The sequence below is a fragment of the Sciurus vulgaris genome (genome assembly GCF_902686455.1).
Source record: "Sciurus vulgaris genome assembly, chromosome: 13".
NCBI lineage: Eukaryota > Metazoa > Chordata > Mammalia > Rodentia > Sciuridae > Sciurus > Sciurus vulgaris.
In genome coordinates this window covers 61788097-61803140 of record NC_136474.1, presented here as the reverse complement: position 1 = coordinate 61803140, position 15044 = coordinate 61788097, and the positions used below count along the sequence as shown (strand labels likewise).

Sequence of the window (15044 nt, the reverse complement as noted above, 5' to 3'; positions counted from 1 at the left end):
TGACAAAAGGTATTTGTCATCATAATAAAAAAAACTTCCTGACTGTCCTGCTAAGGAGAGAGTCAGGTAATTCTCTACCTAAAGCAATCAATCCCACTTCTAGGAATTCACCAGAGAAAAGGGAAAGTTTATGTTCACACAAAATCTGCACACAAATGTTTATAGCTACTCTTATTAAGAAGCATCAAAAATCAGAAGCAACCCAAATCAATAAGTGAAGGAATACAAAATGTGGTATATCCATACTGCTAACTACAGCTCAGCCATAAAAAGTAGTGGACAGTTGATGCACTCAACAACTTAGATGGATCTCAAGGACGTTATGCAGAGTGAAGAAGCCAGTCTTGATTATACACTAGCCAGGCACAGTGGCACCCACCTGTAATCCCAGCAACTTGGGGGGCTGAGGCAAAAAGACCGTAAGTTCAAGGCCTACTTAGCAAGATTCTGTCTTCAAATCAAAACATAAACAACTTGGGATGTAGATTACACACTAAATGATTTGGCTTATGTGGCATTCTGGATAAAGCACTATAGGGAGAGAGACCTATAGATCAGTGGTCCCTAGGGATTATTGATGAGGAAAGTATCTGCCCGCAGAGGGAGACCTCAGGGAATACCTTAGGTTTCTGGAATTGTCCTTTATCCTATTGGTGGTGGCAATTATAAGGACCTATGATCTATTCAAATTTACAGGACTGCACACCAAAAATAAAAGTTCATTTTACTGTATATAATTTTTAAGTTCACAAATTGTTCAGCATTTCTCCTATAAAACAATGTCTAATTCCCTGACCTTGAATGAGGGCTAGACTTTATGATTTGCTTTCAGTGAGTAATGATAAAAAGAGGTGATACAGCATCTGCCTGACCCTATCTCTTTGGAGTCCTAAGCTGTCATGTAAGAAGTCCAACTACCCAGAAGCTACCATGTTAGAGAGACATTGCCGAGAGACAACACAGAGATAAAGAGCGATGCCCACAGGGCAGTCAGCTATTTTTGTCTTCCCAGCCCAGGCATCAGGTGGCTGAAGAAGTCTCTGAGATGATCCTGAGTTGTCCAAGATGCAGCTTTATGTTTGGCCTCAGGGTCCAGAGAGCCACCTGTGCCAGAAATATGAACTCTAAGGTCATCAGAAAGTCCTTGAAGCCACCCAAGGAAAGCAGATTGGCTGTGCAGAGAAGACATGGTCTTGGGACAAGGGCTCTGAAGAAGAACAACATTAAAGGGCAGGAGGAACAGAAAGATTGAGAAGGAACAGAGAGGCCAGAACATCCTACCACTGAACTTAGAATGCAGGCATTCCTCAGAAGGAACAAGCAGAAATGGCTAGTGCTACTAAGATATTAAGATAAAGACAGAAAAGTATCTCCTGAATTCAAAAACATGTACCTTAGCAAGAGGAGATTCACTGTGGTGGTAGGGATGGGAGCTGGAGGAAACAGAAGGGACAGGGAGGGAAGACAGTCCTAAGATGCTGAAGAGGGCTGGATGAGAAGCCAAGGAAGAGGACTTTTCTGAATGAAAAAGACTTTAGGCTATCTAAATGCTAAAGTAAGGATTCAGATGGAAATCCAGGGTGAAGCATGGAAAGCAGTTGGCCCCAGCCAGAAGGGCAGAGCAAAGAGGGACAGGTAAATGGCTGGTAGGTAGGGCAGGACTACACCAGAAGCTCAAAGGTAGTGACCTGAGCTGGAGGTGGGGCAGGGAGAGCAGGTCTGAGAGTGCAGCAGTGGACAAGGTGTGATGATGCTGGGGGACAGGTGGGACCTGCTGGGGTCCATAAGCAGATGGAGCCCACAGGCAGCTAGGGCTAGAGGTCACATAGACCCCTGTGACATACAAAAAAAGTGGTCCATTTTGTTTTTGTCTACAACAGACCCATGAGGCAGGTGCTACTCTTCCAGGTTTAAGGAGAAGAAACATGGAATGCACAGACCTGTCAGAGGCAAAGCCACCACTCTGCCAGCCCTCAGTGTTGGTTCTTTTAGTTACTCTTCCAGGTCAGGGTCTGACCCCAAGCAGACACCCACAGATACTTGTGAAAGGGAGGGAGGAGAGAGGGCCCCAGAAGGGGTCAACTGCTAAGCCTTCATTGGCTAACACCCAGAATAATCAGCTCACCAGGAATTAGCAGTGGCCAGACCCATGGACAGCAGGAGTCTCTGCTCTCCCTGCCCGGGCCAGCACACCTTCTGAGGCCCTGCCTCTCTCCTCCTTCCCAAGCTTTCTTGGTAAGTGACCCTTCCAGTGACTACCTATCCATCCATCTCCATTCTTTCCCATTCCTCTTTCTTCACCTGTTCTTTATAATTGCTTTCTTCCCGTCTATTTTTCTCATCTATTTCCTCCCCTTTCCATCATGTCTCTATTATGGAAATTGGGAGTAATCACTTTTGAAATGGTTTTGTGCTCACTGCTGACATTCCCAGTTTCTCAGTCAAGCCCCAAGAACCCACTGAGCCCTGCCACCCACAGCTGAGGGTCACCTTCCTCAAGGCAGGTCATCCTTGCTCACCCAGAGCCATCAAGGACGATCCTGACTCCCAAGACCTGTCTACCTCTCACTTGCATGGAACATCCTTCACCCTCCTTTTCAAATTCTACTTAAACCCCACCCTTTCCCTTGGAGACCTGCTAGATGATACAGTCCACAAGGATTTTTCCCAAGTCTGACATTTCTATAGATCTGGTGGTCTATATCACACGTTGACGTGAGTCATGTGTTGTATTCAGTTGTTACTTTGCTTTTTATTATGTTTATGACTTATTTCTCCAAAAAATCCTAACAGGAAAAGGGATAATTTTCACATTTTTTGAATCAATGGCATTGATAGAAATGAGGCTTCCCACTTAGCCAACCCTAACCCCAACAGCCCATGTAAAAATCATCATTGACCAGTTATGCAGAATGTTATACAAACTCAGTTTAGATTTTTCCCTGATTTTCTTCACTTGGCACACTTCACTAGATGTCAAAATTTTTCATTTATCTCCAACAGACCAAGCTATGGAACCCACATCAGAAAGTCAGGCATGAAGGACTGAAACCGTGTCCCAAGTTCCAGTCTCTCCTCACTGTGAGAGGCTGCTACTGTGCATGGGTAACATGCCAACCTGACTATACCTTTCTCATCCTTAAGATGGGATGGGTGCCTGAATATCCATCTGATCCCTTTCAGGGTCGTGTGAGGATCGGCCAGGCTAACCTACATCACCGTGCCTTGTAAATTGCACAGACATGCCATGGTTCTAATACTGGCATATTCAGTGATGAATCACTGTCCACAAAAATGCACCCAGTTCTGGGAACAAAAAACCACTCACATCACTGACTATTGTTCTGGACAGGACTGCCCAACAGCTCTCCTCTCCCTACTTCCAGACACATGTGCTCTTGAGCTTGAAAGGAGAGCCCAGAGGAAGACTGGATAGCCTCACCCACCTCCTGACACTGGCCACCCAGACACTAGCCATTCAGGTACTGCTGAATCCTGGTGACTTACTGAAGCTTCGATCAGAAGTCAGCCTGAGCACCTATGGCCATGGCTATAATGCAACAGGAAAGGAAAGGGTAATAGATCCCTCCAAGATGAGTGCTGTCACCTGCAACAAATCCCACCCAGCAACTCCATGAGTGGCAAAAGGCAGCATTTCCACACGTGGAGAGTCAGACTCTGTGGTCACCATTCCTTTCTCCCCGGATCCATTAATCACAGCTGCTACCACTGCCACAGCCACACTGGCCTCAGGGACCTTGCCCCTCACATAGCTCACAACTCTCCTCTCCCTTCCCAAGACTGACCCTCAGTTTGTGAAGTTACAATATATAAATGTCACATGGATAGGTTAGGGATCTGACAAAGGTCTGAGGACATAGCTCTTGATGAAAGGTCCACCCGACAAACATTTCCATTATAGCAAACATCACATATATACATATATACCATACTTTTTTCTCTTGTTCTGTGAAATATTAATATATATCTATATATGTATATTTTTTGTTTGCTAGAACTCTTTATGTATCAGGCACTGTCTTAGGAACTCTGAAGGAAAAGGGGCGTTAAGACACACTCCCTGCTCCTGGAGCTTTTCACCTGGCAAGGAGATATAGACACAGAATAAGAACCACAGAGTCATGGGTGGAGGGCACAGTGCACAACTGGGGAGGCCTGGGGGAGCTTCCAGCATGACTGTGTCCTTCCAAGAAGGGAGAGGAAATGGGATATGCACACATAATTTACTCAGGGTTTCAACTGTCACCTCTATGTCACTCTTGGCAATAACACCAGTTACATGCAAAGGAAGAAGTCAGGCTGCCCTGGGCTTCACGGCTCACCCAGCTCTCAACCAGCTACCCTGATTTAGAGACTATCTCTCCAAGCAATTCCAATACTTAAAATGGAAAAAAAACGCTCCCATCCGAGATGAACTCTTTGCCCTCCAACTCAGCAACTAAACATCTAGGAATTTATCTTAAGGAAATAATCAGATACAAGCATGAAGATTTTTTTTTTTCTGCAAGTATACATAATACAGCATTATCTGGAATTTTTTGTTGTTTGTTTTGTCTTGTTTTGCTTTTTGGCAACTACTTAAATATTCAATGGTTCGTTCATGCATGCATGCATGCATCTAATGAATATTTATTAGGTACCAAGTATGGAACAAATTAGACATTAAAGGAGACACAGTACTTTCCCTCATGAAATGTGGGGGCAATGGTCACATGAATTGTAGTCCACTCACAGACTTGATTACCATGCTATCATTAAAAATGATGTGCCCTATGCACATTTAATGACTTGGGAAAGTACTCAAATAAAATATTTTAATATTTGTAGATATTAAAATTCTGATAAGACACAAAAGTGTTAACAGGAGTTCCCTTGGGTGATGAGAAAAGGCATTTGTATTTTTTCAGTGTGCTTTTCTGTAGTCTACAAACTTATGCACATGCTCATTTGGTAATAAGATCAGATGTTGTTTATCACTTAAGGTTAAACCTTGCCTTGGTGTCAATGTAACTTCTTCCCAACAGCATCACCCTGATTCCACATGCAGTTCACAGTTGCTCAGAACTGCTGTGTGAAGATGCTGTAGGGTACACACATGCATGTGCCAAGAGATACTTATTGATTTGAATGCTAGAAATAGTCCATATGACTCATCCATCACATGAAAATAAATAGCTTTTTACTTCTGCCATCACAGAGGAAGACAACAGGTTTAATGTTTCCAGCTACCCCCGTTAGGCACTACCTAGAGGTCACATTACCAAACCCTGGGGTCATGGTTCTTCCAGCTTATCCATCCTATTTCCACCCTTTTGGGCACAGTCAACCAATTAGTTGTCCCAATCTGTAGAGAGATGAGAGTCTACCTCTCCAAGTAAAAATTAGGAAGGAATGGGTCACCTGATAAATGCAGCTCAAAAATGGGAGAGCCTACACTTGGAGGGGAAGGGTCACATGAGGAAGATAGAAGGTACTTTCATTAAACACTCTACAGCAGGGAATGAGGAGGCCACTGTACTCTCCAATTCTAAATTATGATAATTCACACACGAAAAAGCCACTAAAATATTTACTGCACATTACTATGTGCCAGGCATTGTTCTAGAATCTGGAGCTACACCAGTAACAAAACAGATCAAAAAAAAAAATTTTTTTTTTTAATTTCTTCCCAGAGCAGTGAATCAGTCACCAACAAGTAGAAGACTTTGGAGTTTGCCCTGAATGACAAGGGGCCTAAAGGAGGTTTGGTGCAGAGGAGTGACATGATCTGACCCTCATTTTAAAATATCTCTTAGCTCTGTAGCTAATCACACAAACCTGTTGCCAAGCTGCTTCTTCATGTTAAAACCCCCTGAATATACCATGTGGAGTTCTCTAACCTTCTTCTCTTTTCCTGTTAATGGCTATATTCTAAGGCAAGGAGGAAGCCTGCACCTCCTTAGACATCAAGACTTAACCATAGGGCTGGGAATGTGGCTCAGTGGTCGAGTACCCCTGATTCAATCCCCAGTACTCAACCCCTGCAAAAAAAAAAAAAGGACTTAACTGCAAATGGCAGCAACACAGCACAGTGTTAGCACAAGAACTACAGACAGACAAAAGAGCAGGGAGCCCGGAAACACACCCTCAGTCTGGGGAAACGATACAGTATAGAGAGAGCTGTGAATAGTGTGCTCTACTCCCTACGACTTGGATACCCCACAACCTCCTGACCTTGACTGCTTCCCAGGGAGTCCACCCTGAGCTCTTCCAACTGCACACAGCATGCCTAGAGGAATAGAAACAATGACTCTCAAAAAGAGGTCTCCTCCAATTGTTCGCAAGAGTTGAAAGCTAGGTTTTCAGGGTATAGCACCCTTAATGACATTGCATTTTGCTGTCATTTAATTAAATTACAGAAATAAGAGACGGAAGCATTGTTTAAACTAGTTGTCTCAATCCTAGTATCACCACCTAGTCATGAGGGTTGTTTCCACTGATGCTGCACTAAAATTGTAATGAGAGGAGGGTTGGAGAAGATGACCTTGAATAAGATAAAACAAAACAGGCACATACATGATATAAAATGTATCTTTTATAAATGTCTTTACTCAAAATTGTAGCCAGCAAATGGCTACAATTCTGTGTGTGACCTGGTTTGGCCAAAAGTACCCTTGTGCTCATTTTCTCTTCCAAGTATCCACCTCTTGGAGTCTCCCACCTGCTTTAAGCATGCCAATTCCAGTCATTCAAGCTCTGAAGCATTTGATCATCAATTTATTTGCTGCAAAGTCCAAACCACCTTCAGATCTAAGGAATCAGTCAGAAGATGCCTTGGTTATCTTCCATTCTGAGAACTTTGAAAAATCTTGGGTTTGTCTCATATAATCTTGGTTAAGACCCTCGCACTTCATTCCCTACCATAAAAATCAGGCATGAAGAAGCAGAGTAGTCTATCAATACTAAAGGAGCTTTCTTCTCATTTTTTTTCAATAATGCTAAAAATATTTGATGAAGTGCTCAAGAAACTAATTTGCTTCCTCTTTGCCAAATCCAGGGGTAGTGTTCTACATTGAACTGTAATATTAACATTTTTTCCTTTTCAACTTGTTCAAAAATGTTAAGATTTCCCCCCCTAACATTAAGTTCTAAACATTTTTGCTTGGAATCTAACATCTAAGTAATAAAACTAATTGGTAAAGAGAAGTTATGTTCCCAAGTTGTAAACAAATACAATGTAGATTCCATTTGTTACTATGTGTCTCTAAAAATAGAAAAACTACTGGGTATGTATTCTTGCTGATTCATGGTAATATACTTTTTTGTTTTCAAAAATGATCCATCTTTCTCTTCCTCAATAGTTAACACATTAAAAAATCAAAGTTGAAAGCAATAATTAGGGTTATATTTTCATATACATTACAGCATGTCTGCTGTTCACCATCTCCAGGGATGCTCTTTAGAGGCAGGCTGAAGATGAAGGTAAAGCTGGCTCAAGAGGAAACAGGTTAGACCCTGCTGTGGCCATGAGGCAAATCACAGGCTATAACAACCAGTGAGAAACTCAGTACCTTTACTTTGGTATAACTTATTATACCTTAGCCACATTTTGATTTAGAGATCTAAATAATGCAGGTGTCTATCCTAAAACTACAGGTATAGTTCTACTTTAGCATTTCCTTCACTAACCTAAAAATTCATGGAACTGGCAGTCACTGACTTCGTCATGGCAGATGACTGAGCCTGGAAAGACAATCTGAACATTAACAGTCTTATGCCAACACTTGTCTTTCTAAGACTCTAAGGAGAATATGATCGCCAGGGTGGGAAGAAAAATATCCACAGAGAAAGGACAAAAAATTCACTGATGGTTAGCCATCTCACCTGTGGAGAACATGCTCAGGATACACAGTGATGTTTAATGAAAAAGTCCTGATCCCAAAGGGAACACTGAAACTCAAATTTATTTTTTAGCTTTTTTATTTTAAAAAACTGTTTTTCAACATATGCAAAAGCATAGAAAATACTATAAGGCCCTCCCCATAGACCCACTGTATAGCTTTAACTCAAGATCTACCTTGTTCCATTACTTATGGTAATTTTGTTGCTCAATTTAAGTTTTTATACAGAGGATACTGGGACATAGTAGATTAAGCATAACTACAATACTAATATCACACTTTAAAATTAATTTTAATATAAAATGCCAGTCACTGTTCAAATTTCCCCAATCAACTCACATATTTATAAAGTGTTTGTTTGAATCAGTATTCAATTAGAACCACACATTGTTATTGGTTAGACCTGGTCTCAGACTTTTGCCCAGGCTGGCTTTGAACTCATGATCCTCCTACCTCAACCTCTCCCATAGCTGGAACTACACGTATGTACCACCCACGTCCAGCTTCAAATCTCTTTTCATCTATGGTTCCCTTCCATTTTTCTTCTTTGCTATTTATTTGTTAGAGAAATTGTCATTTCGCACAATCAAAATTTTGCTGATTGCATCCCTATGATGAGGCTTAATATCCTCTATGACTTGCTTGTCCCTATTCTTTCTTCTTCAGTTCAGAAAAAGACCCAGAAACATTCTCCCACCTCCCTCTCTTTCCAACCCCAGAAAAGTCCAAATGTCTCTATAAAAGAGAAAATGCTGACAAACAGAGACTCTGCAAATGACCTGCAGAGGTGGACCTAGCTATGCTGATTAGACAGGCAGTTTTCAATGGGGGACCTTGCCAAGTCAGCCACAGGCAACAGGACTAGACCTCAAGATGAGGTATGGAGGTTGCCAGGGGTCGTGACTGTCCTGTCTTAAGAAAGAAAAGTTCCTAAGTGTTCAGAAGTTTCATCATTAGAAAGAAATAAACCATAGAGAAGAAAGGAGGGTGGGGGAGTGGTGTTCCTGGGTTGGCCTCAGCATGTTAATCAGTTTTAAAGCTGCTACCAGTAAGAATTAACACTTCAGAGTCTGGCAAGGGAGGGCAAAAACAGTCCTGTTGGTTTTCCAGAGGGACTCAGGTTGTATTCCTAAGACAAAAGGCCCAGACACACAGAGCATCAACCCTGGAAGGACTCACCAGAGCAGAGCCATTTAAATCACAGCCCTGTGACAGGCAGCCACCCTCACCCCACCCCCACCCTCACAGAGAGCATGTGCTCTGCTGGTTTTCTAATAATGGGACACAGTTGGTTACAGGCTTTGGAGTAAAAAAAAAAAAAAGACTTGACCCAGCTCTTTCACTTAAAGCAGTGTGACCTTAGACAACCTGCTTAACCTAGCTGTGCCTCAGTTTCCTCATCTGTTAACTGAGAATTTCTCTTCTGTCTGCCTGCTAGAGTTGTTATGGGGATAGATGAAATTTCATAGGAGGGCCTACAATGCAGTCCCCAGAACAAGTTCATTAAATTGTATCCCCAACCCCCATAAAGATTGCTACTAGTCCATTCCAACCCAGATCCTTGCAAGGAGCCATGACAGCACCTGCTGGGTGTCTGGCTGGGTTACCGACAAGATCTGTGGCCATGCATGAAACAAAGCCAACTGACCCATAAAGGGTTCAATCCCATGATCCTGATCTCAATAGCAAGGCTCCAACCAACTGAGCTAATTACAGTGGAATCAAATTCAACTCTACTTATACCAAGATACTCTTAGCAATTCATACAACATTCTTAAACAGCATTGTCCTAAGATGCTATGACACAACACACTTGCCAAGTTTACTAATGATCTCATCTTTTAAAAATCTTAATGTAATGTAGCAAACAGATGTGTCCCTTAAGAGGATTAAGGTGGAAATTCATTAGTGCAATAATACCAGTGGATTTGTGTTCTAAAACTAACACCAATCAATCACCTTAGTGCACACCCTGTCTTAGCACTACTTAGCTTCTAGAGGTAACATGGAGAACTGGGCATCTGGGTCTTTGCCTTCAAGGAAGCTATCTGCAAATGTAAAAAGCAGTGAGAAACCCTGCACTTATGTACATCACCTGTAATGGGTGCTGCTCAGACTATAGTGTACACAGGTACCACCAAAACATCTTGGTAAAATGCATATTCTGATTCAGCAGGTCAAGGAAGGTAAGAATGTATGCAGTTCTAATAAAGTCCTAGATGATGCTCAACCCACACTTCCTATAGCAGAAAGATCTAATCCTCACTGCAAGGGCTATTTCACAGATGGGATAGCTGAGGCAGCAAGACAACCACCAAGACAAAGATAGTGAGAAAGGAATAATCAGGAGACATTCAAGGCTTATCCAATGAGAGGATGCATGCTAGAACAGGGACAGTTGCCTGGAAGGAGAACAATTAAGACACAGAAGTGGAGTCATTTAAGAGCTTAGCTCTGATGTCAGAAGCCAACTCTGGAACTTCAAACTGTGTGACCAAGTGACTTGGTCTCTCCTGCTACAATATGCAACATCACCCACACCTGGTTCATGGGTGGTTATGGGGTTGGTAAGTTGACACATCTACAACAGTCTCTGACTCAGACAAATGCCTAGGACACTGTAGCTATTAAAACTACTCTCTCTAACCCACAGCAGGCAATGAAACATTTTCTGAATTAAATTACAAAATCATTTTTAAAAATTACTAAGTCACAATTACCATTTCGACATGTATGCTAGTCATCATTCTCTTCTTAAAAAAAATTAAAAAATAAAAAAATAAAAAAATAAAAATTCTACAATTCCAGTTTTGTCCATCAAAGAGGAAAAAAGATAATCCTTGGATCCTTAAATTCCTTTAGTATCAGTCAATTCAAAACACATTTTATGCTTTAAAATGCCCATTATGAGATTAATTCTACTGCAATGTTTTTAAATTACAAGTCCTATAATTACAACTTTTATTTAAAACCATTAAGCCAGAAATAAACTCCTAATTATGCATCCTTTGAAGACAAAAACAAAAGGCTTCACTAACTGCAGCCAAAACATAACCACCAAAATGAACATCTCCCCTGTTTTGACCATTTTTATTACCAAACTAATGATTTATTTAATCATCTTGCCTGGAACTACTATGAAAAGCTGGTAGGGGTTTTTTGTTCTTTGGGTGGTTTGGTTCAGTCTGTTTCCCCTGCTCTGTCAGCTTGCAGGGCAGTGAGGTGGGGGAGGGATAAAGCATAATAAGTATAATATATTGGCTTTGTCCAAGACAATAGTTTTGTTAAATGGATAACTTCTAATGGAGTCAGCAGACATGAGAAAAATTAATAGATCATTAGTTAAGATGTCCAGGCTCAAGTTTCAGCCAGAAAGACCTTAGAGGTTATCCAGTTCAAAGGCTCCCAGAACAGGAGAATCCCTATACCAGCTTTAAAAATTAGCATCCATGGGCTGGGGATATGGCTCAGTTGGTAGAGTGCTTGCCTCGCAGGCATAAGGCCCTGGGTTCAATCCCCAGCACCACAAATAAATAAATAAATAAATTAGCACCCTTTGGGGTGTTTTTTTCCAGGCTGGTTACCTATGTGTATGAAAACTCATCCAGTCGCACACTATACACTTTCCTGTGGGGGTTGGGGAGATCTACTTCAATCATAAGTTACTTCCCCAGGGACTTGAACATGCAGGACAGCTAGAACACTGGGAGTACATGCAAGTTCCAAGCTCACGCTTTTCTCCCCTTTCCACCACCCAGAGTGCCCTCCTCCCAAGCAACTCCCCATCTTGCCAAGGTCAAAGTCAATCTGGGAGAAGCGTTCTCTGTAACCCCAGAAAGCTTACTTGTGGCAGGGGCCTGGAATGACAGCAAGATTACTCTCACCATAAGCTAATTCACAGCAAAGCTGGTAATAGACGTTCCCACCTCTGAGTATGAACTCTACCAGAACAGGAATTCTGCAAGCTCTTACTCATGCTTATAACATTCTCTTGCCCCCAGGCCAAAAGGTGCCTGGCACAAAAACGTGATTGGGTGAACAGCCCAAGGTAATGGATCAGGAGGTACAGTTTCTGCCTACGGCCACACAGCTGGTCCTGGGACCAGAGTAGCACTGAGGTCTTAAGTCACACGGGCTTGCCTGGTTAGAATCTTTAGCCCCCTACTCTTAGCAGAGAAACTAGGTTATTTGAGTTTCTTCATCTCTAAGGTGGGGAAAACAAAAGCCCCTACTTCATGGAGCTGTGTATTAAATGAGATCGTGCATTGAGAGCCCCAGTGGAGTACACACTGCATGACGAGTGCTTAAAACTCACTAGCTTTTTGTATCATAGGTGGATACAAAATTTTAAGATTTCTGCTGGAGCCAGGCAAGGTGGCGCCCGCCTATATCCCAGCAACTCGGGAGGCTGAGACAAGAGGATCAAAAATGCAAAGTGAGTCTCAGCAACATAGTGAGACCCTGTCTCAAAATAAAAAATGAAAAGGGCTGGGGATGTAGCTCAGTGGTTAAGCACTAAGCACCTCTGGGTTCAATCCGTGGTGCCAAAAAAAAATAAAACAAAAAGGGCTGTAGATGTAGCACAGTGTTAAAAATGCCTCTGGGTTAAATTCTAAGACAAAAAAAAAAAAAAAATGCTGGAAATTAACCACCATCTTAAAGATAAGAATGTGCACTTAGGTACATAAATGCCCTAAATTCTGCTTCATAAAACTCTGGTTAATGGAATCAGCCACTAGCTTTTGAATGGGAAAACAATGCCAGTAATATGAATATGCTCCAAGAGTTTTTGCTCAAAAGATTCTGAGACTGAAACTAGTTGGTCCTCAGGACAAGAGTTAAGGGTCTCTGTAGGCTATTTTCTCCTTCTGTTTGTCCCACAAAGGACACCTTAGAAAATTCTGTGAGCCAGTGCAACTGTTATCCTGTGGCTTCTAGAGGGGGGTGGGGAGGAGGGGGAGCACCAGGATTTCCTCCTACTATGCCAAGAACACTGGATCAGGACTGTGGGGCTCTTCCATGGAAACATAAAAATATACTTCAGCTTGCAGCTTGAAAGGTCAACCCATGTATATAGGGTATGAAATCCAAGGAAACCACTTCAAGGTCACAGGGCCACAATTATGAGTCTTCTGTGGTTTCAACAAAAGATCACTGTAATCAGAGACCATAATGAATGGAATAATCATGATGTAGAAGAAACTCTGAAAACTTTTAACTGAATCCACTGATTGAGAAGAAACAAAGAATTTACCAAAGCAATTCTGATAAGCTGAACCCATAATACAGCATTCTGTCCCTCTGTCTCCCAATCCACTGTGTTTTTATGGCCAGAAAGGTTTTCATGTATAGTAACTATAACCGGTCTGCACCAATAAGAGAATGAGATGGAACGGTCCCAGTTCTCATTCCTGAAAAGGGGTTATTAGTCGGGTAGGTGGAGCACTGATATACTAATAGAAAGGGTAAACATCACTGTCAAAGTCCATCGATTTCCAGACACAACCTCCTCTTCTACTTCCAAAGCAGGTGAACATCATATAGAAAATATGAAGAATTTTTCAAAATCAATTTTGTTCTTCTTGGCATCAAGGGTTATCTTGCCACATATTTGTCAATGTTGATCTTCAAGGAACAAATCATCTCCAAGCTTTGGCATGAACCCTAAGCAGAAAATATAACGAGGTGGTAATTCTTCAAGGTGCAGTCAATCTATTTAAGTGGGAGGGTTTCTCTGGGTAACTAAATGATTAGCTTTCAATACCCTGCTCTTTTACAACAATCACTTCACAAGACGCTGTCTTCCTTCAAAGAGTTTTTAAAAGAAGAAGAAGAATGAAAGAAAACTCTCTAACGGGTGGACTGAGGAGCCATTCTTCCCAGGGGACACTCATTTGGGGCTCAGAAGCTAAGGCTTTGTGCGCGCGCCGCCCCCCGCACCGCACCCCCACCCCTCCTCCCACAGAGACCGCTCCTCCAAGGTTTCCAAGGCCACCTGCTTCTCAGAAGAAAAAGGGGATACTGTGAGCGCTACCGCAGTGCGCAGTGGGCGTCCTCAGCGATGCCCCCCGAGGCGAGGAAGGGGAGGTGTCCCCAGGAAGCATGCTTTGTCGTGAGGGTCGCGAGGCCGCCCGCAGCTCCCCAGAGGCCCAAGAGAGGTTTTGTCTCGGGCGTCGCTCAGGGCTCTCCCCCGGGGACCTGGGTTCTTTCCGCGCCTTCTTCAGCACCCTCTGAGTTAGCAGGGCCGGCACCCTCCGAGTTAGCAGGGCCGAACGCAGGCGTCCGAACCCCACCCCGCCCACCCCGCGGACTAACGGCCCGGCAACCAGGAATCTTCTCCATCCCGCCTCCGGCCGTCACCGCACCTGCTCGACCGCCCCGGCCCCCAGCTCTGAGCCGGAGCGTGAGGCTGTCCTTCCCGCGCGCCCAGGAGGGTTCCATGCCAGCCCGCGGATACCCAGAGCCCCCGGCTTAAAGAGGAGAGGGATCTGCCCTAGGGCGCTTGTCCCCCGGGGCCGCGCCCCGCCAAGCCGGCCTGCGGCGCCCACACCCCCGCGCCCACCGCGGCAGGGGCTGCGTCCAGGGGGCCCGGCTCGCGCCACCGGTTCGTACCTTGTGCGGCGCCCGCAGCAGCCGATGGACCCCGGCCAGCTGGGTGCCGAGCGCGAGGTCCTCGCGGAACGTGAACAGCGGCGGCCGGCTGGGCTCTGGGAAGTTGGTGCTGTTGAAAGGGTCCGTGTCGTCCAAGAACTGCACCCGGCAAGCCAGCGTGGCCATGATGCATCCCTGCCGCGGGGAACACGGGCCCCGGGGTCAGCGGGGCCGCGGGCCGAGACACCCGGTCGCTCGGCGTAGGGGAGGCCGCAGCCGCCGATCGCTGGCTCGCGGGCTCGCAGGCTCCGGCGCGCCCGGCTGCAGCCCGGGCTCCGGCCGCGGGGGGCGGGGCGGGGGCGGGGCCGGGGCCGGCGCGCCCCCTCCTTCCCCTCTCTCTCCGACTCCTCCCCTCCTGCGTTCCCCGCTGCACCCTGCGCGGGACCCGACAGCCCGGACCGACCCAACCCGCTGCTCCGACTAGTAAAGGGAGAATGATTCTCTGGGAATCCGCAGCCCTGCGCCAAGCAGGCCGGAACGCACCGAGGACAG

General features: G+C 44.4%; 1 protein-coding gene across 21 annotated transcripts in view; it reads right to left on the bottom strand.

The window, feature by feature from the left end:
* FHOD3 (formin homology 2 domain containing 3) overlaps positions 1-14836 on the bottom strand; it is a 491479-nt gene extending 476643 nt beyond the window's left edge. For 12 of the 21 annotated variants that reach the window (XM_079108477.1, XM_079108496.1, XM_079108478.1 and 9 more), the window contains exon 1: positions 14514-14835. In XM_079108477.1, coding sequence (XP_078964603.1) covers positions 14514-14678 — 165 coding nt within the window. In that variant the 5' untranslated portion in view covers positions 14679-14835. Of the gene's footprint in view, positions 1-14513 lie in introns of all 21 variants that reach the window. The other 9 variants (XM_079108491.1, XM_079108492.1, XM_079108488.1 and 6 more) reach the window with 4 other exon arrangements.
* Between the last annotated feature and the right edge of the window lie 208 nt (positions 14837-15044).